At 40.1% G+C, this 24513-nt stretch overlaps 1 protein-coding gene across 1 annotated transcript in view; it reads right to left on the bottom strand.

Moving 5' to 3' along the window:
• Positions 1–22694, bottom strand: part of LOC105524437 (chromosome unknown open reading frame, human C4orf45) — a 140981-nt gene extending 118287 nt beyond the window's left edge. Inside the window, exon 1 of the mRNA XM_011959699.1 lies at positions 22548–22694. Within this exon, the coding sequence (XP_011815089.1) occupies positions 22548–22611 (64 nt within the window). The 5' untranslated portion in view covers positions 22612–22694. The remainder of the gene's footprint in view (positions 1–22547) is intronic.
• Positions 22695–24513: the final 1819 nt, after the last annotated feature.

Raw genomic sequence — 24513 nt, 5'->3', positions numbered from 1 at the left:
TGTCATCGATGCTGGAGTGCAGTGGTGCCATCATGGCTCACTGCAGCCTTGATCTCGTGGGCTCAAATGATCCTCCCACCTCAGCCTCCCGAGTAGCTGGGACTACAGGTGCTCAACACCATGCCCAGCTAAATTTTTTTGATTTTTGTAAAGACGAAGTTTCACCATGTTACTCAGGCCGGTCTCGAACTCCCGGGTTCAAGTGATCCTCCCACTTTGGCCTCCAAATTGCAGGGATTACAGGCATGAGCCACTGCGCCTGGCCAATTTTTGGTTAAGTTATGCTGATACAGAATGGCACTGAGGATCCTGCTTATTTAGATTTCCACTTCAAAAGCAGTGTTGTGTATTTGTTGCATCACTGCTTACAGGAAAGCAAATTAACTTTACAGGTTCGAATATGTTGTCAACAGTCCCACGTCTACAATCATTCCCCAGTGGCCACAGGTGCTTCACAGTAACCAGAGTATATTGAAATGTTTTAAAAATGAGAAATACAGTGAAATAGGAATGCTGTGTGTTGCTGGTGAAAATGTAAAATGGTGCAGCTGCTGCAGGAAAAGGTGTGATGATTCCTCAAAAACTTAGAGAAATACCATGAGATCCAGCCATCCCAGTTCTGGGTATGTATCCAAAAGAAGTGAAAGCAGGGACTCAAGTATTTGTTCATGCGTGTTCATAGCAGCATTACTCACAATAGCCAAGAGGTTCAGAGGCAACTCAAGTGTGGTGTATACGTATGATTTCCCTAGGGCTGCCGTAAGAAAATACCGCAGACTGGGTGGCTTAAACAACAGAAATTTATCTTCTCACAGTTCTGGAGCCTGAAATCTAAAATCAAGGTGCTGTTAGGGTTGGTGACTGGTGAGCCCCTCTTTCTGGCTGGTAGGAGCCCACCTTCCTGTCACGTTCTCAAATGGCTTTTCCTCTGCGCGGGTGAAGGCAGAGAGGAAGGCCTGATGCCCCTTCCTCTTCTTATAAGGATACCAGTTTTATGAGATTATTTTAGTACCTCATTTAACCTCAGTTACCTTCGAAAGGGCTGGCCTCCAACTATAGTCACACTGAGGGGTTGGGGCTTCAACATATGAATTGGGGGGGTGGGGATAAAAATTCAGATCATAACAACATACAATGCAATATTATTTAGTCTTAAAAAGGAAGGAAATTGAGACACATGCTGTGATATAAATGAAGCTTGAGGACATATTACTAAGTCCAATAAGCCAGTCCCAAAAAGACAAATACTGCATGATTTCACTTAATAAGGTTCTGAGTAAGTTTATTGGGACAGAGAGTGGAGTAGTAGTTGCCAGAGGCTAGGGGAAGGGGAGAATGGAGAGTGAGTGTTTATAGGTGCAGAGGTTCAGTTTTACAGGATGAAAAAATTCTGGAGATGGAAGAGGTGATAGTTGCAAGCAATGTGAATATACTTAATGCCACAGGATTGTCCACTTTAGAATAGTTAAAAGGTAAATTCTGTTATGCTTATAATAGAAAAGAATGAGAAAAGCACTCTGACATTAAACCACTCGTGTTTTAATATGCAGCCCAGGGCCAGGTGTGGTGTCTCACGCCTGTAATCACAGCACTTTGGGAGGCCAAAGTGGATGGATCACAAGGTCAGGAAATGGAGACCAGCCTGGCCAACATGGCGAACTCCATTTCTACTAAAAATACAAAAATTAGCTGGGCGTGGTGGCTGGCGCCTGTAGTCCCAGCTACTCAGGAGGCTGAGGCAGGAGAATCGCTTGAACCCAGGAGGCAGAGGTTGTAGTGAGCTGAGATCACACCACTGCACTCCAGGCTGAGCGACAGGGCGAGACTCTGTCTCAGAAAAAAATTGCAGCCCCAAATGGCACTCACTGTAGGTGGATGTATTCCTCCTGAAACAAATTTAAACACACACACTTACCGTGCTGCCATGATGTGCTGTCAGTCTCTCAGTCACTAGCCTAAAACCCTGCATTTCACGCTTTTTCTCTATATTAGCTTTTCCAATGTGTCAGATGGGTATTTCATCATTTATGTCAGGGGTTCCAATCTTTTGGCTTCCCTGGGTTCATTGGAAGAAGAATTGTCTCAGGCCACACGTAAAATACACTAACACTAACCATAGCTGATGAGCTAAAAATAATAATAATAATAATACATGTTTTAAGAAAGCTTACAAATTTGTGTTGGGTCTCATTCAAAGCTGTTCTGGGCTGCATGCAGCCCGTGGGCCACTGGTTGGACAAGCTTGATTTACATCTACCTTTCCATAACTCTTAAATTTTCATTATGCATTGTAACTTAATTTTTTCCATGTGTTATAATTACAGTGATGGTAATAAAATTACATTTTTACTGAATTACAGGAAAATCAGTTTTGGGGTTTCCTAAGTCCTGCAAGACTGTAAATAATTTAACAATATCGTCAGATGTTAACTGACGATAAACTAGCGGAATTGGAAACTCCCAGATTTATTTTGCCTCTGTCTCTTTCCCTTCCTTGGCTAATATACAAATGTAAGGAATGCCTGCATCCTAACACACAGTAAATATTTGTGAACAAGTGAATATATGTGTGTATTTGCATGTTATGAAAACAATTCCTTTACTGAAGGAAAGGAAAAATCCAGTGCCTCATGCAAACCAGTCATGTGCAGATCTGTAAGCATCATATTTTAGGATAGCATTATATTATTGTAGGAATAGTTCAGTTTTTAAAATACAGATAATAAGTTTTCATTTGGAAAGAATTATTTTCAGGTGCAGCAAAGCATTTAGAAATAAAATTTAATTCAATATCACTTCATCCCTTTTGAAAAGCAAAAACAAGAAAAGTTGGTGCCAACTTTCTGAGCATCCGTCCTAATGCCTTTGCAGATGTCATATAAAAGTTTCAAGATTTGCTAGATCAAGGAAAGAGAAATAGTCTATTCTATTACACAAAAGAGAGTTGGAACAAAGAAATTTAGCTTTTTACAATGGTTTGCTTTGTAATTTGTATATAAATATGAATAATATCACTTCTCGGCCTTTTGGCTAAGATAAAGTATAAATGTGAATAATACACATTCAGATGCTGACAAAAGATTAAAAACCTAGAATTTTGTGCACTTAGAATGATTAATGATTATGGCTGTTTCAAATTTATAGTAAGTGCTTAGTACATGTGTGATATTGTGTTGATGGATGAGGAGGTGGCAGAAAGAGAGAAAGCTTGGCCCAGTCCTCAGAAAGCTTATAATGTAGCTAAGAAAAGAGTCTTGTGCACTGAATAACTAGAGCAAAGCTGGGTGACGCTGCCTTTCACTGAAAAAGAAATTCAGAGAAGGGTGTGGTCAGTCTGTAGTAGTCATGGAAAATGTGGTCCTGAGCAGGAATGAGACTGATGGCGTCAATACACAAGTTTTAAAAATTAGAATTCGTAATTTTAAAAAATACAAGTATATAATCAAATACGTGTGAAATGTGGGGATGGGAATCTGTTAAAGTTTCCTGTTCTCTGTGTAAGAGACACGCAATGTGAAGCAGATTTCCAAAATCACTGCCAATCTCTGCTAATCAGACCATTATGACATCTTATTGATCCATATTAAAAACTTCAGTTTTCCACCCACTTCAAAAGCTGATTTCTCCTTATAACAGATGAAGAAATTAAAGCTATAACCATGGGCTAATTAGCTGAACTCCCTTTAGCCCACTTATTATTCTACTGTTCACAAATGAAAACATAACACTACTTTTGCTCCATCAGGTGTTACTTTTTCATGTTAATTATTATTGGAGAAATTCCAGCAATCTAAAAATTACAGATCGTTTTCTAGCTCCCAATTTTCTAGTCAACAAAAAGAAAAGGGGATTAAGTTGGTTATTTATTTATTTTCCCTTCTCTCTTAGGGAGGCTTTCTAGATGGCCATCTTTTCTATTTTATTTTTCAACCTTTTCTTTGGTAACCCCTTGTGGTTGCAGCCTAGCTACTTCAAGCATGCTTGCCAGCTAAAAAAGGCTAAAGTGGGAGTCTAACTGGGCTTTCAATTTCGCTTTTTTGGCAGCAGGCTGCCCCCGACAGGGAGACACTAGGTGAGCCACAGCTGGGCCACTAGAGAAGGGGGATAAATGCATTCCGTTTCAGATGCGTGATTCCCGCCCGTTGCTTCCCACAATGCATCTGTAACACCTTTACTCTTCCATTTCTGCTAGAAAGCAAATCTCTGTCTCTTCCAAAGGACAGTGAACATAAGTAACTACCACCCTGGAAAGCTCTGTGGGGAGCGATGAGACGGGAGGGGCCCAGGTGATTGGAGTATGGATTGGAGGGAGCAGGTGGGAGCTGTTTCTCTAAAATCTGCTTCTACATGTTGCCCTCAGCAGTCCTTTGGTAGTGAACAAATAGTATAAATCATTGAGAAAGCAGTAGTAGAGAAATGTTAGATAGGAAAGGAAAAAGAACTCCTCTACTTTCCGTCAGCATACCCTATTCCAGGCAAAGAAAAAGTGAGCAAAAATAGTATACAGTGATAGGTTCCTTCTGCAATGCCTTTATGTGCTGAGATTATTATTGACCCAGGTTGAGGATAAACAGTTATCCGGAATGACTCCCTGGATAGAACAGTCAATCAAACATGTTAGTTAGTGCCCATGAACAGCAAGACAAAACACACACACACACACACACACACACACAAAGGCCTTAGACTGCAAACTTCTCAAGCCCCTGCAAATCAGTTCATTCATTTACTCCTTCCTCCAACAATTTTTTTTTTAAGAAACAGTCTCACTTCATTGCCCAAGCTGGAGTGCAGTGGTGCAATCATAGCTCACTACAGCCTTGAACTCCTGGGCTCAAGTGATTCCTCCCACCCCACCTAACACAATCTTTTTAGTGTACTCTGTGTTGCACTGTTTTGGTGTGTCCTGCATGTCCTATCTCCCTATCCTTTAAAGCTGGAGCCAAAAAGAGAGTTCCAGAAGTCCCGGTTCCCCTACTGGAGTTGCCCAAATAGACCGCTTCACAAGAAAGTTTCTGCCTGTGATATACCCAAGTGTATAGTCCACCAGCACCAGTGCAGGAAAGTGATTCAGGTACTGGGGAACAAGCAAGAGCTCAGAGCCAAGGAGTCAAGCCAATGTGGGTTTGAGAATGGTAACGAGGAAGTCTTGGGGCAGCTTACAAGATATGCAGCGAGGCAAGACAAAGCATGGTGTGGATAGAATAAGAACGCATCACACAAATCTAGGACTACTGTGTCTGCTTCAGGAGTGCACTGGGATGCTCCAGACACAGACAGTGGGCTTTAAAGTTGTCCACCAAGCTGGAACCCACGAGGATTAGTGGAACCCAATGGAGGTCTCTTATTGCCCCCAAGCCTCCAACACTGATGAAGTGGGTGGTTTGCACTGAAACTGGTGCCTTTCAACATGGGGTTAAACACCACCTGGCCCAGAAGCCAGGGACACCGAAGGAGGAGGCAGGGAAAGAGCTGGAGGTTGCTGTGGATGTGGCAGCTGCCCCACCACAGCAGAGGCAGCATATCAGTAACAGCCCACGTGGCTGCAGCAGCCCCTGGGGACCTGCACCTACCATTTGAGCTGTTGTGTTGAAATGATACGTCTGCTGCTTCACTTCTGCTTTCCAAATTTCCCACAAAATGTCTCCTGTGGCCCAGACAAACCCAAAACTATGCAGGGAAGGGAATCTAGGACATGCAGTCCAATGGGCTCAGCTGACACAGTACGAACCTGCCACAGGCTGCGGCAAGCTCAGTCCAGCTAAGGCACTATGTTGTTTTCTAGTTTGCACTTTACATAATTTCTTTGACTTTAGTGTGAGGCAATATGTACTGATTAATGATAGAAACTGGACAAATACCTGGACAGCTTATCATTGAACAAGGCAAAAAAAATGTCCAAACTATAAAAAGTGAAAGGAGATTGTATTAAATTTTTTGTCCCTAGGCAAGTATGATGGTTCAGAATGCTGGTCTTGTCCCCCTGGCAAAATTTGAAGCCATCCCTGAGTTACTGGAATCAATTTGGGGTAAATTCACAGTCTTCTCCTTGGGTTTATAATGAAGTCAACAGGTGGTCTTGATAAAAGTCATCTTTAGTCAAGAAGAATAGCAAGCCAGGCTGGGCGCGGTGGCTCACGCCTGTAATCCCAGCACTTTGGGAGGCTGAGGCAAGCAGATCATGAAGTCAGGAGATCGAGACGATCCTGGCTAATACGGTGAAACCCTGTCTCTACTAAAAATACAAAAAATTAGCCGGGCGTGGTGGTGGGCACCTGTAGTCCCAGCTACTCAGGAGACTGAGATGGGAGAATGACATGAACCCGGAAGGTGGAGAGCCGAGATTGTGCCACTGCACTACAGCCTGGGCAACAGAGCAAGACTCTGTCTCAAAAAAAAACAAAAAAAGAAATAAAAAAGAATAGCAAAACCATAGCTGGATAAATACACCAGTGAATGTCACCTGCCGTAACTGCACAAGATTTCCTCAGAGTAGAGGTGGGTATCTACTTGGTGATATCTGTGGAATGGCCTCTGCATCTTTTCGTCTTTCTCTGATTGCAAGGGAGGAAGTCAGTAACAGCCTATAGATGCGGGAACTTTGCCTAGTACCCTGACATCACGAGGGCCTCCCCTTCTGTTTGGTGCTTATCTGAATTCTCTCTGCACTTGGAAGTGGATGTCATGGCACTGAAGAGGCTGCCCAGCCAGGGTAGCAGGTAAGGGTTAGAATTCAGGAGACCAGCTCAACCCAGTTTTAGCACTGAAAGTTCAGTGTACTGGGAATCCCTTCACCCTGAATACACTGGGACAATTGGTCAACCTGTGCCAGAGTGTGGCTGTAGCAGGAACAAGGTTTTGCTGACCTGGACAACAGGAGAAACTAAAACCAGAAGAAAAGGCAAAGGAAATGTACAACAAGAGGGATGCCAGCCATCTGGCCTGCTGGGTTTGCTGATTGGAGAGAGGGGGGACAGTAAATCAGTTCTGGGGGACAAAAAATTAGAGTTGATTTTTCTCTAAAAAATCAGACAAGCTTTCATCAAGATTCCCTAAATGGGCCAGGCATGGTGGCTCACACTTGTAATTCCAGTACTTTGGGAGGGCGAGGTGGGTGGATCACTTGAGGTCAGGAGTTCGAGACCAGCCTGGCCAATATGGTGAAACCCCGCCTCTACTAAAACTACAAAACTTAGCTGGCATGGTGGTGCATGCCTGTAACCCCAGCTACTCAGGAGACTGAGGCAGGAGAATTGCTTGAACCGGGGAGTCGGAGGTTGCAGTGAGCCAAGATTGTGCCACTGCACACCAGCCTGGGCAACAGAGCCAGACTCCATCTTAAAAAAAAAAAAAAATCCCTAAATGTCCTTTGGTAGCAATTTTTAATAATGTAACTAGAGACTAAGGTTTGTTATTTTCTATGTGCAGCTTTTCCCTTTTCATTCTTCTTCCATCTCTGTGCAATTGTAGAAGAGAAAGAAGCTATGGAGAGATGGGCGGGGTGGGGTGGGGAGTAGAACAGAGGTTAAGGGTGTATCAGTCATTTGGTGAGGGTAGGAGATAGCAGAGGATCAAAATATTTGTCATCCCTTTTAATGAACAGACTACAGGGATAACGGTTATGGTAGAAGCTATCTTGAAGCTGCCTTATGTTAGAGTCACTTGCTCAAAATTTTATATACTCAGTTGTGTCCAGCGGAGATGTGACAAAGCGAGCGCCCCACACTGAAGTATCCCTGCCCTTGGACCTTCTGCCCCTGGGCTGGTTAGAGGTGAGGGAGTCTTTTCCTTTCCGGTTATCTGCGAGGCTACCCTATGCCACCTTCTAGGAAGTCTGAACTCTGCTTTAACAGGTGGTCCTTACTTTTCATACAATACATAATTTTCTTAAGGCTACAGTCGCAGCCCCAAATGTATGCCTCAACTTCCAAACATTTAAGCTAAGGCACTGTGCCGTTTTTTGTTGTTGTTGTTGAGACGGAGTCTCATTCTGTCGCCCAGGCGGGAGTGCGGTGGTGCGATCTCAGCTCACTGCAAGCTCTGCCTCCAGGGTTCACGCCAGTCTCCTGCCTCAGCCTTCCGAGTAGCTGGGACTACAGGTGCCCACCACCATGCCCGGCTAATTTTTTGTTTTTTTAGTAGAGACAGGGTTTCACCGTGTTAGCCAGGATGGCCTCGATCTCCTGACTTCGTGATCCACCCGCCTCGGCCTCCCAAGTGCCGGGATTACAGGCGTGAGCCACCGCGTCCGGCCTCTGCCGTTCTCTTAAGGGGTCCACAGTGATGCAGCAATGGTTTACACGTCTAGCTTCTGTCTGTGGTTCTGTCACTTCATCACACAGAAATGACTGGATAAACTCCCATCCAAATTTGGAGATAATCTGACTTAATTAAAAGCTAGATGTTATGAATAAATCTCACAATTTTCTAGTCATCCTCCAAAAGCTATTCAAACACAGGTACGATAAGAGGCAGCCGTAACAGTCAATTGGAGAAAGTCATTCACATTTAGATGCTGTGGACCAGGACAACTGTGAGCCCTCATCACAAAATCACAGAGGCAGAGGCTTTCAGTGTCCCACACTGATTTGTGAATAAGCAGCTTCTCCACGCTGGTGGTCATGCCTCCGAGTGCTCCTGGGTGAGCAGCAGCAGGGAAATTGCTTATTTAACCATGGTTAATGGGATTCTTGACCAATATATAGAATAACATAAATAACTTTTTACTTGATGGTCTTCACACAAACAATCCATACATGTAGACAATGATTTCACAGCACCTTCCTTCCTTCAGAAGCAGAAGTAGAATCAACACAGTGTTATGGGATTTACTGCAAATCCTGATTTCCATCTCTATCTTCTGAGTAGTTTTATGCCTGGGTCAATGATATTATTTATTTTTAGCTCACTTACAAGGGAGTCTAAGAGACTCAGTTCGAGAAAAGAAAGAAATCCCCAAGATCTGGAACGGATTGTTTTGTATCCATGCAGACAAAAGGAGCTGGCATTCCTCAGGACATTTCCCTGTCTCTAAGGGAGCACATACCCTGGTGAGGGGTGGCGATGAGGAAGGTGAGTTTGGTTCAGTGGATCTTGCATTCTAAGTGACTATAGAATCCTCAGAAAAGGAAATAAATGAAATCTACCATGTCACTTCCTTGGTATGATTTGGAATCACAGATCATTTTATTTTTTAACCTCCTTTATTCAGCCCACATGATGAATATGCCTACTTTGCTCTGTTTCCGTTTTATAAAAGAGGGTGGTGATAGCTACTTAGCTTGTAAATGGAACTTTGAAAGAGTCTGGAAATCCCTAAAAGAAAGAGATGTGGGAGGTATTATTTCCTTGCAATGAACACAGAATTTATATAACCCAAATGCTACCAGCATTTATTCACTAACCTTCCCTTAACTTCAGATTTGTTTGCATAACTTTTGGCTACTTAGATTCCTAATTATCCTGTCACCAGTGCCGTCATTCACTGGGCAGAAAACATATTCCATTTTTATATAATCATTCACAAAATGGTATTATACATGCTGATTTCAATAATTAAATTAAGTTAAATAATAATTAAAATTAAAAGGATGTTCCCATCTTCTGATCTTCCTACTAAGATTAGATCGTAAAGAGCAGTGGAATTGGAGCACATGTGAGCTTCAAGGTGTAGAACATACACAGCTCCTACCGCTCTGGGTCTACCGTGTCTCCCACATGTGTCACTGGACTGCCTGCATCACAGTCTCCTGGTGTGCTTCTTTAACATGCAGGTTCCAAGGCCCCCAAAAAACAATTTGAGGTATAGGACCTGAGGCTCTGCATTCTTAAGTGTCTCCATAAGTGGTTCTTATGCATATTACATCTTGCTCTGCAATGTCCTAGACACGGATTGTGGTTAGCTCAGAGTCCCCTTCAGGAGGACTGTGATGGTTAATACCGTTTGTCAGCCAGGCGCGGTGGCTCACGCCTGTAATCCCAGCACTTTGGGAGGCCGAAGTGGGCAGATCACAGGGTCAGGAGATCAAGACCATCCTGGCCAACATGGTGAAACCTCGTCTCTACTAAAAATACAAAAATTAGCTGGGCATGGTGGCATCTACCTGTAATCCCAGCTACTCAGGAGGCTAAGGCAGAATAATCCCTTGAACCAGAAAGTTGGAGGTTGCAGTGAGCCAAGATAGCACCACAACACTCCAGCCTGGTGACAGATGACTCCGTATCAAAAAATATATATATATATATATTTATATATATATACACACACACATATATATATAGTGTGTCAACTTGACTGGGCTAAAGGATGCTCAGAGAGCTTGTTAAATGTTTTTTCTGGGTGTGTCAGTGAGGGTGTTTCCAGAAGAGATTAACATTTGAATTGGTAAACTGAGGACAGAATACCTTCTCACCCATGTGGTAGGCATCATCCAATTCCTGGAGGGCATGAATAGAGCCAAAAAGTGGAAAAATGGCAAATTTGTGCTCCGCTTGGACCCTCAGATGTCAGTGTTCCTGGTTCTCAGGCCTCGGGTTTGGAGTGGAACTGTACCACTGGCATTCCTGGTTCTGCTTACACACAGCAGACCATAGGACTTCTCCCCCATAATCACACGAGCCAGTCCCTCATTTGCTGTATCCTATTGGTTCTGCTTCTCTAGAGGACCCTGTGGTTATGTCACTTCATCACACAAAAATGACCAGACAAACTCCCATCCATATTTGTACATAACCTGACTTAAATAAAAGCTAGATGTTATGAATAAATCTCACAGTCTTCTAGAGTCATCCTCTAAAGCCACCAACAGAATGGCTGTATCATGGGCAGAATATTCACAAAGAACCCCAAAACAGGATTAGGCTCACATTTTATGGCACACTGTATCTCTTTTTTCCTCAGTAACCACCCTTGCCCCCAATTGTGCATTTGTGAGCTTTGATCATTGTTTAATAAACTTAGAAGTTGCTGTACTTGTTCTAGCCACTTTGAGTTCCTGGCTCTGCCCTCAGGTCTCCACTCCTCCAGCCCGAGAAGGTCACCTGACTGCCAAGAATAAAGCTTAGAAATAAAGCAGATCTCTCCTCTCCTCCACCAGGTTTCCCAAAGCTGTTGTAGGTCCTTTTCAGAGCTACAGTTAGGCATCATCCTAACTAGGAACTCAGTTCTGCTCAGACTCAGCTCGGAAACGAAGTAGCTGGACGCCTTGTGATGTTTGTCTGGTTCAACCCTTACTACAGAGCAGGGGCTATCCATCTGCTGTTCGTTTCTTCCTCTCAAATGACCACCTCTCCTGCAATCCTGTCCTTTCTAGAAATTATCTCCTTTATTTTAGAAAGTGCTGCCTCTAATAAATGATTTGACCAACTAAATGATTTGATGTCTGTCAGTACGATTATTCTTGAAGGCGTGGATAATCTATCCACTGCAGACTTTTCCCTGAGGTATATTTTTCTAAAAGGTGCTATCTTTGGTCAAAGGGGGCTTTTAATAGGCACGGTGAAAGTTTCTACCTTTTCTGAGATAATTGCTGGCAACTGGGGTTAGCAAGACAGTGAGGCATTTTATCCTTTATCACTTGCTGTGAATGAAATTGACTAGGATCATACACAGCAGGGGTCAAGGGTAAAGTGCTTCCTTGCTGGAGTTCAGCTTGTGCTACCTCTCCTCTTGCAAGAAAGGGAAGAAAGGAAAGAGAAACGGACTCAAGGTAAACAGACAAAATGATGCCTGTAGTTAAAAGCTTCCCACCAGAGGCCCTTAATGAGATCTTTCTATTCTTTCTGAATGACATAGAGTTTTCATCAACCAAGATTATGTAAACTAATGAAGTTTATAGGCAGAATTCCAAAGTCGGCTATTCTACTATAAAATATTTTTAATGGAACTTGTTTTTCCTTAATGTTATTTAGATCAGGTTTACAAGAAAATCCAAAAAGCCAATGTTTATCAGGATAATGATTAGAATCACAAATAACTTCATCTTCTAGGCCCACTAGCCATCAGTTTACTTATATTGCTTGTGATCAATATACATATACATATATAACACATATGAAGCCTACCACATGCCAGACACTAAGTACTCTGTACATATTACCCCACTAAATATCATATGAAGTAGATATTATTAAGGTCATTTTACAGATGGTATAACTGAGACACAGAGGGGTAAGCATCTTGTCCAAGGTCACAACAATAAGTAAATGGTGGAGCCAGAATAGTTTAGATCCTTGCTACTCAAAAGTGTGGTCTGGGAACCAGCAGGGTGGGCATCACCTGGGAGCTTGACAGAAATACAGACTCTCAAGCTCACCCCAGTCTCACTCTGTTGCACAGGCTGGAGTGCAGTGGCATGATCTTGGCTCACTGCAACCTCTATCCTCAAGGTTTAAGTGATTCTCCTGCCTCAGCCTCCCAAGTAGCTGGGATTACAGGTGTGAACCACCACACCTGGCTAATTTTTATATTTTTAGCAGAGACAAAGTTTCACCATGTTGGCCAGGCTGGTCTCGAGCTCCTGACCTCAAGTGATTCCCCCAACCTTGCCCTCCCAAAGTGCTGGGATTACAGGAGTGAGCCAGCACACCCACCCCAGAATCTGCATTTTAACAAGCCTCTCAGGGGACTCATTTCCACATTAAAGTTTTAAAACCATTTGCTTAAATAATCTTAGATTATTTCTTCCTGTACTTTAAAAACCTGCTTATGGCTTCAGACTTTGGGAAATAAGGTGTACTTGGTTGGCTTATTAAGAAAAAAAAAAGAATTTTAAGATGGTTTTGTGTCCTTTCCCTAGCACCAATCTCCCCCCAGATAATCAACTTCTCAAGAGAAACAAAAAAGCTTTAAAAAATTATTAAATTCATATTATTTGCAGGTGCTTTCATTTCATTAAACCATGATAGAAAACCTTACGAAATAGGTACTATATCCCCCAAATTACAGATGTTTTAAAAATTGAGTTCAAAAGAGTTAAGGGGAAAGTCCACATTGGTGTCTAAGTTTACAGTTTTTGCTTGCTGAAGCAGGATCTTCATGCTTGCACCCATTTCCTAGTAGGTAGCACAGGGCCTGGCACACAGTGAACAATCAACTCATCTTTAATTTAATAATTTTTTCACATCCTGTTTCAACAACAGAAACTTCTTTTTGCTTAATCAAAAGCATTTCACCCTGATTTAAAGAAGTGATACTCGCAGCATGCTGCCCAGGCCGACCCTGCTAAGCTTGCTCTGCACACCCTCCTGCGCCCACCACGGCCACTGTTCAGCAGCTGGAAGATGATGCCTAGTGGACAGCAAAGGCTTTGATGAATATATGAAGGAACTAGGAGTGGGAATAGCTTTGCGAGAAATGGGCACGATGGCCAAACCAGAGTGTATCATCATTTGTGATGGTAAAAACCTCACCATAAAAACTCAGAGCACTTAGAAAGCAGCACAGTTTTCTTGTACCCTGGGAGAGAAGTCTGAAGAAACTACAGCGCGTAGCAGAAAATCTCAGATTCTCTGCAACTTTACAGATGGAGCATTGGTTCAGCATTGGAGTGGGATGGGAAGAAAAGCACAATAACAAGAAAATTGAAAGATGGGAAATTCGTGGTAGACTGTGTCATGCACAATGTCACCTGTTCTTGGATCTATAAAAAAGTAGAATAAAAATTCCATCATCACTTTGGGCAGGAATTAGCTACGAGAATGAACAAGCTCAGTTCAATGGACAAATCTCCATACTGCTTCTTTTTTTTTTTTTTCATTACTGTGTTCAATTATCTTTATCACAAACGTTTTATATGCAGCTGTTTCAGTATTGGATTAATTAGGATCATCCCTTTGGTTAATAAATAAATGTGTTTGTGCTAAAAAATAAAGAATAAAACAATGAAGAAGTGACATTAACATAACCTACAAAGTATCAACTTTGGAAAATTAAATAAAGCCATGGAAAGGCAAATAAATCCTCCTCCCTTCTATCTTGGCTTATGCAATAATTATTTATATACATATATTTATATATTATATATATTTATATTTATGCATATATAAAACAAAACCAAAAAACTTGAAGATAAGACAAAGGTTGGTTCAGGTGCTTTTCAAACGGATGGCAGCAACTGATTTTTTTTTCTGCAAATCACATCGTGTTGAGTTAGATGACCAACAATTTAAGATAGGATTGATTTGGAGCTGCTGTCACCTATAGATAAGCCTTTCATGTAACACAGTTTTGTAAAAGTAATAATATGTCTTATGAAAAGAACAGCGTTTGATGAAGGACAATGAATAAGGTCTCCCACTTTTGCTATTATGATAGCAATGCCTAATTATCTAATATGTCCTTAAGAAATAAATCACTGCAACTGGATATGATTAAGCTAACTAGATGTTTGGCAATTTTGTTTTAAATAAATGGTCTATTATATTCTATCAGAAGATCATTTCCAACTATCTTAGCTTTCAATTTATTATTTTTGAATAGGCTGAAGAATCATGGTAAGGATATATGTATATTATCTACAATGTATCTTAAAATAATAGAACAAATTTTGATTCAGGGCAAACTGCATGCTACGACAACAGAATAAAATGCAGGTAAAAATAAAAATAGAGAAATAAAATGCAGTTTAGTCAACCAAATGTTTCAGTACCATTAAAATGTGTAAGCTTTTGTCATGAGTTAGTTTTTAAAAATCTAAAAGAGTTGCCTTGTGGATTATAGTGCTTGGACTTAAGCTGAATTGCAGTAGGACTATTTTATTATTTCTTCAAACAGGAAACCACTGGCAATTCAGTGTGAAGTCATTTTCTATTTTTAAAATAATTGAATCTGAGACATAACTATTAGTATGACAGTTTCACAGAGCAAAAAATAAGATGAATAAGTGGGTCTGAAATGCTGGCTAACAGAGCAATACATTTTGAAATTACATATACATTTATGTACTTCTCCTACCACTTACAGTTTCATTCATCATATCATTTTCTGACCATTTCCTAGAGAGTATTTCCAATTCTAATGTATTTCTAACAGAAATTTCATGCTGTGATCACTCCTTTGTAAGGTAGAGTTCTGTAATATTTCTGGTTTACATGAGCAGATTTTCTGGTAGGTATATGATGGCTGACTAAATATATTAATACTTTTATTTAGTCAGTAATCTGGATGTAAGGCACATAAATACCCCATATAAACAGGGAGCAGGCAGAGGCTTCCCTCCTTCTGATCAAGGCTGTGTGGCCTTCAGCAAGTCACTTAACTTACCTGAACCCTGAGGATTCCCATCTGAAAAAATAGGTTAAATGAGATTATCTGTCATAGTGCCTTTTAAATTTTATGTCTTATATTGACTATTCATTAACTATATTTAATTTGAACCAAGTAGGAATTAATGAAGAAAAATCTGAATTAAAGAATATATTTTTAAATAAATGTAATTTTTCAACTTTTTTTTTTCCTTTGAGATAGGGCCTTGCTCTGTTGCCCAGGCTGGAGTACAGTAGTGCGATCATAGCTCACTGCAGCCTTGACCTCCCAGGCCTAAGCTATCCTCTGGCTCAACCTTCTAAGTAGTGTAGTAGGTGTGCACCACCACACTCGGCTGATTTTTTAAATTTTTTTGTAGAGATGAACTCTCTCTGTGTTGTCCAGGCTGGTCTACAAACTCCTGGGCTCAAGTGATCCTCCCACCTCTTCCTTCCAAAATGCGAGGATTATAGGTGTGAGCCACCACATTCAGCCCAAGTTTTAAACTTAAAAATTGCATAGGACCTGGAACTGGGTAAACAAATTACTGTCATTCGTATGTAAACAGATGTTTTAAAAATTTGTAACCATTCTTTAAAGTAGTTTTTAAATTTTCTTCCTAATTTTGTTTATAAGGTTTTTATAGTAAAATCTTTGTAATACAAAAATAACATTATCTAGGCAGGGTGCAGTGGCTCACACCTGTAACCCAGCACTTTGGGAGGTGAAGGTGGGTGGATCACTTGAGTTCAGGAGTTTGAGACCAGCCTGGCCAACACAGCGAAACCCCATCTCTACTAAAAATACAAAAATTAGCTGGGCATGGTGGAACATACCTGAAATCCCAGCTACTGGGGAGGCTAAGGCAGGAGAATCCAGGCTGAACCCAGGAGGCAGAGATTGCAGTGAGCTGAGATCGTGCCACTGCACTCCAGCCTGGCCAACAGAGCAAGACTCCATCTCAAAAAAACAAACATGATTATAAAATCTCCTCACTATGTCATTATAGAACTTAGCAAATTGGCAGTAAAACATCTGTGGAAGAATAGCCAGCAAATACACATTTTAAAAGTACTGATGATTAGCTTGCCCTGTTAGATTAAAACTCACAGTTATCGAAAACATGGATTATAGAAATCACAGCAGCATCTGACTGTGGGAGGATTGACTGGGAAAGGACATACAGGAACTTTTTTAGAGTGATAAAAATATTCACTGTCAATCTAAAAGTGCATACATAAAGGTGCTCACTTTGTAAAATGTTATCAAGCTAAAGACAAATTAACTTACTTAATAGAGTATGATATATATCAACTTTTTAAAAAGGTTTTAAAAGTTGGATCCACTGATAGTTTTTTCAAAAAATTTCGATTCCTTTATTAATTGAAAACTAAATAAATTTCAAGATTCATCTGCAATGTAGGAAGTAACTTATGCTCTGTGATACTCAAAAAGAAGAGAAATGAGTGGCAAACAAAACAAAACATACGGCCGAGTTTTGTGTAGTGTTATGTGATGTAATTTCCCATTAGTTCTCAGGGTTTTTGGAATTGGATTTGTGTTTCGTTGGGATGCCACACTATGCTGTGATGGATATTTAGACTGAGCAAATCAACTCTATTATGTTCTGGTTATCCAATAGATTATAAGCTTCTAGAAAAAAGAGAACTTTTTTTTCATGTATATTTTTGTATCCTCCAATGCTCATGGACAAGTTTTTAGTATTTAATTGGCATTCAATTTGTTAAATTGGATTTCAAATATGTAGGATAAAAAATTAGCATCAAAAATGTATTTTAAAAAGAAATATATCAAAATTTGATAGAAAAATAGGACTTGATGAGTGATCAAATTAGTTAAGTAGTCAAGGTATACTAGATAAATATATACTGTGAATCATCACATAGAATAATGAAGTCTCAGTAGAAGTTTTTAAAAATGAAATTTAAAATAATTGTAGTTATAAATGACAAATAAAAAATAGTGTTGGCAGGGGAAGGGGCGGCAGGCGCCATGTCTGGCCGTGAAGGTGGCAAGAAGAAGCCACTGAAACAGCCCAAGAAGCAGGCCAAGGAGATGGATGAGGAAGATAAGGCTTTCAAGCAGAAACAAAAAGAGAAGCAGAAGAAACTCGAGGAGCTAAAAGCAAAGGCTGTGGGGAAGGGGCCCTTGGCCACAGGTGGAATTAAGAAATCTGGTAAAAAGTAAGCTGTTCCTTGTGCCTGAGGAGATGGTGACCCTTTATTTCATCCATATTTAAGCATCTGTATTCCCTGCCATAACATCTTTTGCCACCTATAGCTGGAATTAAGTGTTGTCTTGGAGCTGTTGTACATTTAAGAATAAACTTTTGTAAAAAAAAGAAAAAAAAAAAAAGAATAGTGTTGGCTTGGTGTGGTGGCTCATGACTGCAATCCCAGCACTTCGGGAGGCCGAAGTGGGCAGATCCCTTGAGCCCAGGAGTTCGAGAGCAGCCTGGGTAATATGGTGAAATATGGTGAAACCCCATCTCCACAAAAATACAAAAATTAACCAGGAGTGATGGCACACGCCTATAGTCCCAGCCACTCGGGAGGCTGAGGTGGGAGGATCACCTGAGCCCAGGGAGGCCAAGGCTGCGGTAAGACATAATCGTGCCACTGCACTCTATCTAGCCTGGGCGACAGAGTGAAACCCTCCCTCAAAAGAAAAAAAAAAGAAAGAGTAGTGTTATGCCTATGCCAAGAGAAAGCAACATTTCATTTATTTATTTATTTGAGACAGAGTATCACTCTGTTGCCCAGGCTGGAGTGCCATGGTACAATCTTGGCTCACTGCAACCTCTGCCTTCTGAGTTCAAGCAATTCTTATGCCTCAGCCTCCTGAGTAGCTGGGATTACAGGGGTGCGCCACCATTCCCAGCTAATTTTTGTATTTTTAGTAGAGATGGGGCTTCACCATGTTGGTCAGGCTGGTCTCAAACCCCTGACCTCAAGTGATCCACCTGCCTCAGCCTTCCAGGTGCTGGGATTACAGGGCATGAGCCACCACGTCCAGTCAAAATTTCACTTTAAAATTAAATTAGAAATCAATAAAAATCCTATGAAACTCTTAAAAGTGCTTTAAAGTAACTCTCAGAATTGCTGTGAAATTCCTCAGTATTTTCTCATCCTCTCTATATTTTTTTTTACATTATCGACATCCTAAATAATTTTTTAACGATTTCTCATGATATTTTATTGTCATATTAATTATTAATAGTGACAAGATATTTTTCAAGTTTTTATCACAATTACACAATATTTGCATGGATTAAATCAATCTTTTGTTTGCCTAGCCTGTGTACTTCGCTCAAACTAGTGTTTTCATGAAAACATGGGCTTTACATTAAGAACAGTTCCAAACAGGGAGGAAAGAGCTCCAAGCCCCAATAGGTTAGAAAGGTAGTAAGTGATGGGCCTTAGAGGAGTTAAAATTATTATTCTTGAACAGCTTAAAATTTGATTTCTGTGAATTGATTGCAGTACCATTTAAGACATAAGCATCCCTAAAGAGTTGAACTTGGCTATAATCAAGCCTGTAGAGCCAAATTCAGTTTACAGAGAATAAAGGAACAAGTTAAATGATATGAGAAGGAAGTAATTGACAAATTCAGAATGTGGACATCTCTGCACCATAACTGATCCAGTTTCTGCAACAAGTAAATGTCAGGGAAAAAAAGGAAGACTGCATCAGTTTAAAAGAGACAAAAAGAGAAAACACAACTGAATGCAATGTGTGTTGGATCCTTAATTCTCAAAATCAACTGTAAAAACACATTTTAGAAACAATCAGGAAAATTTTATTATGGAGTTGTTAATTACATGATGCCAAAGGATAGTTATTAATTTTGTTAGATGCAGTCACAGCAATGTGGCTATGTAAGAATAAGTTCATATTTTTTGAGATGCACAATAAAATATGTAAGTGAAATAATATGATATCTGAGCTTAAAATGTATTGCACAAGAAAAAGGCGAGATGTGAGTCAAATGTGGCAAAATTTTTGATAAATGTTGAATATGGGTGACAGGTAAGTGGGAGTTCATTCGGGTGTTTTAAAATAGTCGCAATAAAATTTGTAAAAGGCAAAGGCAAAAAAGGATTCATATCTACATCTTCAAAGTAAATAAAAATGATTTTAAAAAATATTGGTGGGGGCCAGTTGCGGTGGCTCATGCCTGTAATCCCAGCACTTTGGGAGGCCGAGGCAGGCAGATCACTGGAGGTCAGGAGTTCGAGACCAGCCTGGCCAAAATGGTGAAACCCTATGTCTACTAAAAATACAAAAAAGTTAGTGGGCATGGTGGCTCACATCTGTAATTCCAGCTACTTAGGAGGCTGAGGCGCGAGAATCACTTGAACCCTGGAGGGAGAGATTGCAGTGAGCTGAGATCATACCACTGCCCTTCAGCCTGGGCAACAGAGGGAGACTGTCTCAAAAAAAAAAAAAAAATTGTTGGGCTTTACATACATATACATTGTTCATAGTATACACAATCTTCTAAAGCTTGTGGCATTAATAAGTTATATATCTGTTTGTATCTTTCACCTGCTAATTCTGCTCACTCTATATATATATATAAGAATATAAGAGAACAAGAAAAACAATTTATGCAAAGTATTCGTACAAATTTGTAACAGTAAAAATTAGGAAATTATAAAATACAGGAGCCTATGAAGCTAAGTATTATATGTCAGTATAATGAAAGACAGAAATCTATCAAAGGTGACAAGAATTTGAACTATGTAAATACATAAAACTAAGTATATACTCTGGCGTAAGTTAGAAGAAATTTTAAGTATTAATGAAGACTCTTGCACAGTTCCAAATGACAGAAAACCCAACCCAAACTGGCTAAGGAAAAGAGGAAATTTATTGGCTGATGAAAATTAAAACTTAAAAAGGCACAAAAATCTCATCAAAATAGATCATAGACCTAAATGAAAAAGTAACATTGTAAAATGTCTAAAAGAAAACACAGGATAAAAATCTAAATGACCTTTTTTTTTTGGTAAAAAAGCAAAAAACAGACAATACCAAAGGCTGACAAGGATGCAAAGCAACAAGGACTCTCATTCATTGCTAATGGAAATGCAAAATAGTATAGCTAGTTTAGAAGACAGTTTGGCTTAACACAGGATCCAGCAATTACTCTCCTAGGTATTTATCCAGTTGATTTGAAAACATATCTATGCAAAAAGCTGCACATAAATGTATACAGAAGCATTTCTCACAATTGTCAAAAACTGGAAGCCACCAAGATGTCTTTCAATAGGTGAAGGGGTGAACAAATTGTGACACATCAGCACAGTGAAATATTATTCAGTGGTAAAAAGAAATAAGCTATCAAACCATGAAAGGATGTGGAGAAGCCTTAAAATGATATTGATAAGGAAAAGAAGCCAATCTGAAAAGACTACATACTGCATAACTCCAGCTCTATGACATTCAAGAAAAGGCAAAACTGTGGAGACAGTGAAAAGATCAGTGGTTGCCAAGAGCTAGGGGAAAAGGGGGAGGAGGGAATGAATAGGTGAAGCACAGGAGATTTTTTAAGTGGTGAAACTATAATGTATGGTACTATAATGGTGAATACATGGTTCTATTAATTCGTCAAGACTCCCATATACTTAATAGCATAAAAAGCAAACCTGAATGGATGCAAATTAAACAAAAATTATTTAGGAAATTGTGGGGTTTCAGGAAGGAATTCAGACTGTGACAAGAAAATCTAACTGTATTACAAGTGCATAAAACAATCTTACTGAAGAGGCTAGAAAGAAAATGTGCTGACCTAAATAACTTTGGAAATGAATAGTTTGTAAGAATAAAGGCAAAAGGAGTTGCAGATAAGCAGGGTACTCTAGTTGACAAAGTCCTTCTCACAGGAGTAAAAAAGGGGTAAGAGTGAGGAAAGAGGTGGTTTTCCCAAAGCCAGTGAGTCACAAGAAGGGGAGTGGATGAGATGGGTGATGAGCAACACAAATCATAAATGCCCACCAAAAACATGCATTTGATTATTTTTCTGTAACATTGTAAAATAAGCTCACAATTTGGAATAAATAAATAAATAAATAAGGCCAGGCACGGTGGCTCTCGCCTGTAATCCCAACACAGGCGGGTGGATCACTTGATGTCAGGAGTTCAAGACCAGCCTAGTCAACATGGTGAAACCCCATTTCTACTAAAAGTACAAAATAAATAAATAAACAACCAGGCATGACAGCATGTGCCTGCAGTCCTAGCTACTCGGGAGGCTGAGGCAGGAGAATCACTTGAACCTGGGAGGTGGAGGGTGCAGAGAACCAAGATCGTGCCATTGCACCCTAGCCTGGGTAACAGGGAGAGACTCTGTCTCAAAAAATAAATAATTTAGAAAAAAAGGAAATAAGATGAAGTTTAGTTTATGTCTTACAGACTTACCACAACTAGTCATATTCTATTTTTTAGATTTTATTGTAATTTCACACATACTACCCAAATCATTTAAAGTAAGTTGAACAAACAAAACGAAAACCAATAACTTTACTAGGCTTAATGCATATCTTGCTCAAATTTTTATCAAGCAAATATGTCAAGTTTATAATATTTATCGCTTTATAATATTATGAGAAGCTTAAATCAGTGTTAATAAAAATTTGAAGAAAAGTATATTTTTTATTACATCAAAGAAGTTTCTCTGGCACAAACCATAAAAGCTATGCTAATTCAAAGATTCCTTTGTGAAAGTTACCTCAGATGTAGTGACAAGTGCTGTGTTAAAGTTGTGTTTATGGCGACAAGATGTTGATGATCAGACTGAGTGGGCGTAATGAGACAGCAGTATCATGTCAATTAAACATAGGTGGGCCGGGCACGGTGGTGGCTCATGCCTGTAATCCCAGAATTTTGGGAGGCCAAGGTACACAGATCACCTGAGGTCAGGAGTTCAAGGTCAGCCTGGCCAACATGGTGAAACCCTCGTCTTTACAAAAATATAAAAATTAGCTGGGCATGATGACAGGTGCCTGTCATCCCAGCTACTCAGGAAGCTGACACTGGAGAATTTCTTGAACCCAGGAGGCGGAGCTTGCAGTGAGCCGAGATCACACCACTGCACTCCAGCCTGGGAGACAGAGCAAGACTCTAGCTCAAAAAAAAAAAAAAAAAAAAAAAACAAACAAACAAACAAACAAAAACATATGTGATCATTTCATTGTTATATCCATTATATAAAATCATATATGTGAGAGAAAAAGCAAATTTAGATCTCCTTGTGAACGCATACACAAAAACTATTTACCTGTAAAAATCATTTGTTTTCCCACAGTAGTAGATGTTGGCTTTTGGTATGATACAGATGCCATGGCTAAAGTCTTAACTGTGCTACTGGATTTTATTCTTCGGCTTCTTCAAATCAGTTAAGCTGCACCAGAAAGAATGAAAGACTGCAGTCCTTCCTCTCCCTGCCTATGACCTGAACCAGGTGGTTGCTAAAGACTCTTTATGACAGGGAGATAGAATGTTCCTCCTAGCAGAGTTCCGCATTCCAATCTCCAAGAGCAGAGAGATACTGCTGTAGCCTTCCCAGAACTTGCATCCAGTAATAACTTTTCCTTATTTGTCAATATCAAGTCAGAATACACTTGTTCACAGGCACTAGATCCAGTTCGAGCTTATGTCCCAGATAGTCCGGCAGGCTCAATCACTACTGTCTTTCAACATTTCACAAAGAATGTCTTGCAGAAATATGTTATACCAAAAAACAAAAAGCCCCCACAAACCATGGTTAAATATATTTGACAAACACTGGCAAGATAAAATACAGTAAAAAATAACATTAATAAATTAATGAGATAATTACACACAGATGTGTATATATAGATATATTTCCAGTCTCATATTTCAGTCCCTCCTTAAACACCGCTTGTGCTTTGGTCATGTCAATTTATCTGTGGTTCTCAATCTGTGCAATGCTTTTTCATTGTCCTGAGTCTTTACACATACAATTTGCTCTTCCTGTAATGCAAATATTTCTTGTCCTCTGACAGCCAAGGCCCACATCTGCTCTTCCAGGAGGATGTCTGCAGACCCAGCTAAGTGCTTTCTTCTTCATGTCCCTTTAACCTCTTTAGCCCTGTGTTTAGACCTATCTTTTTAACTCACCACTTTAATTATTTGTCTATTTTATCGACCTCCCTACTAGAATCTGACTTCTAGGAGTTTATGGTAAAAGTATACTTATTTATATTTCAATTTCCAGAGACTGGTATGCAATAAATAGTTAATAGATATTTGTGGGATGAATAAGTGTATGATCAGTAATTCTAGCTTGCACAGAAATATATCGACTACCTGATAATCCATTGAGATAAATTCTAACAGTAATTTTATATTCAACACTAATATATGGAGTTCTCCACTATAAATGTAATACCTTTTATAATTTGAGAATTATAAGAAAAATACTATATTAACTCTGGAAACGCTTACAGTAGGCTTATGGTAGGCAGAGATGCGCTACTCAGGTAGATTCCCCTTCAAGGAAGGGCTTATAGCTCAGCTGGAGGAAGGACTGTCAGCAGACAGTGTCCAGCTGTCAGCACCTTCAGGGTCTGCTTTGCCTGCAGAGAGCAGCCTCCTCTGTCTGAGGTCAAGCCTTTTCCAGGGGAGCCTATGTCAGGTGACTGAATGAGGTAGGGGTATAAGGACCAGTCATTTCTCACCAGATTGGTCAAGACTGTGTTGAGCCCTTACAGTTCTTCTTCCTCTGATCAGTCCTGCTTCCTCTCTTTTCCTTTCACAGGTATTGAACCCAAATAACCACCTTGCCCCCTGCTTCCAGAGAAACTGACCTGAGATAACTAGACAGCATAAGCACATATGCACAAATGTATTATACAAGAGTGCTTCTCATTTTAACCACTCAATCCTCCTAACCAGAAACTGAATATATTTCCCCAGTGTGGGCAACTAGAGTCAGTCGCTGTTGTATTACTGATCTTTGGTGTCCTTTTCTTTGGTCCTGACCTGAATTACACTCTTCTTTACCTTCCTATGGCCCGCTACAGTTTCAGAAGCTTTCCTATTCTTTCTGCTGTTAATTAATTCTAGTTCCTATAGTCAAGGGCTCTCTATCTCTAGCTGAAAGTATCTTTCTTTGAAAAGTTCCTAGTTATGTCTTTGAAACTACCATTTTCCAAGGCGCCCAACTTTGAATATTCCTAGAAGAGGGAAGCCTGCTCACGTCACTTGTGTTTTTAAGGAAG

Source organism: Colobus angolensis, unplaced genomic scaffold, assembly GCF_000951035.1.
Source record: "Colobus angolensis palliatus isolate OR3802 unplaced genomic scaffold, Cang.pa_1.0 Scaffold5, whole genome shotgun sequence".
Lineage (NCBI taxonomy): Eukaryota > Metazoa > Chordata > Mammalia > Primates > Cercopithecidae > Colobus > Colobus angolensis.
Note: the sequence above shows the minus strand (reverse complement) of the source record. Positions and strands in the feature narration are given on the sequence as shown.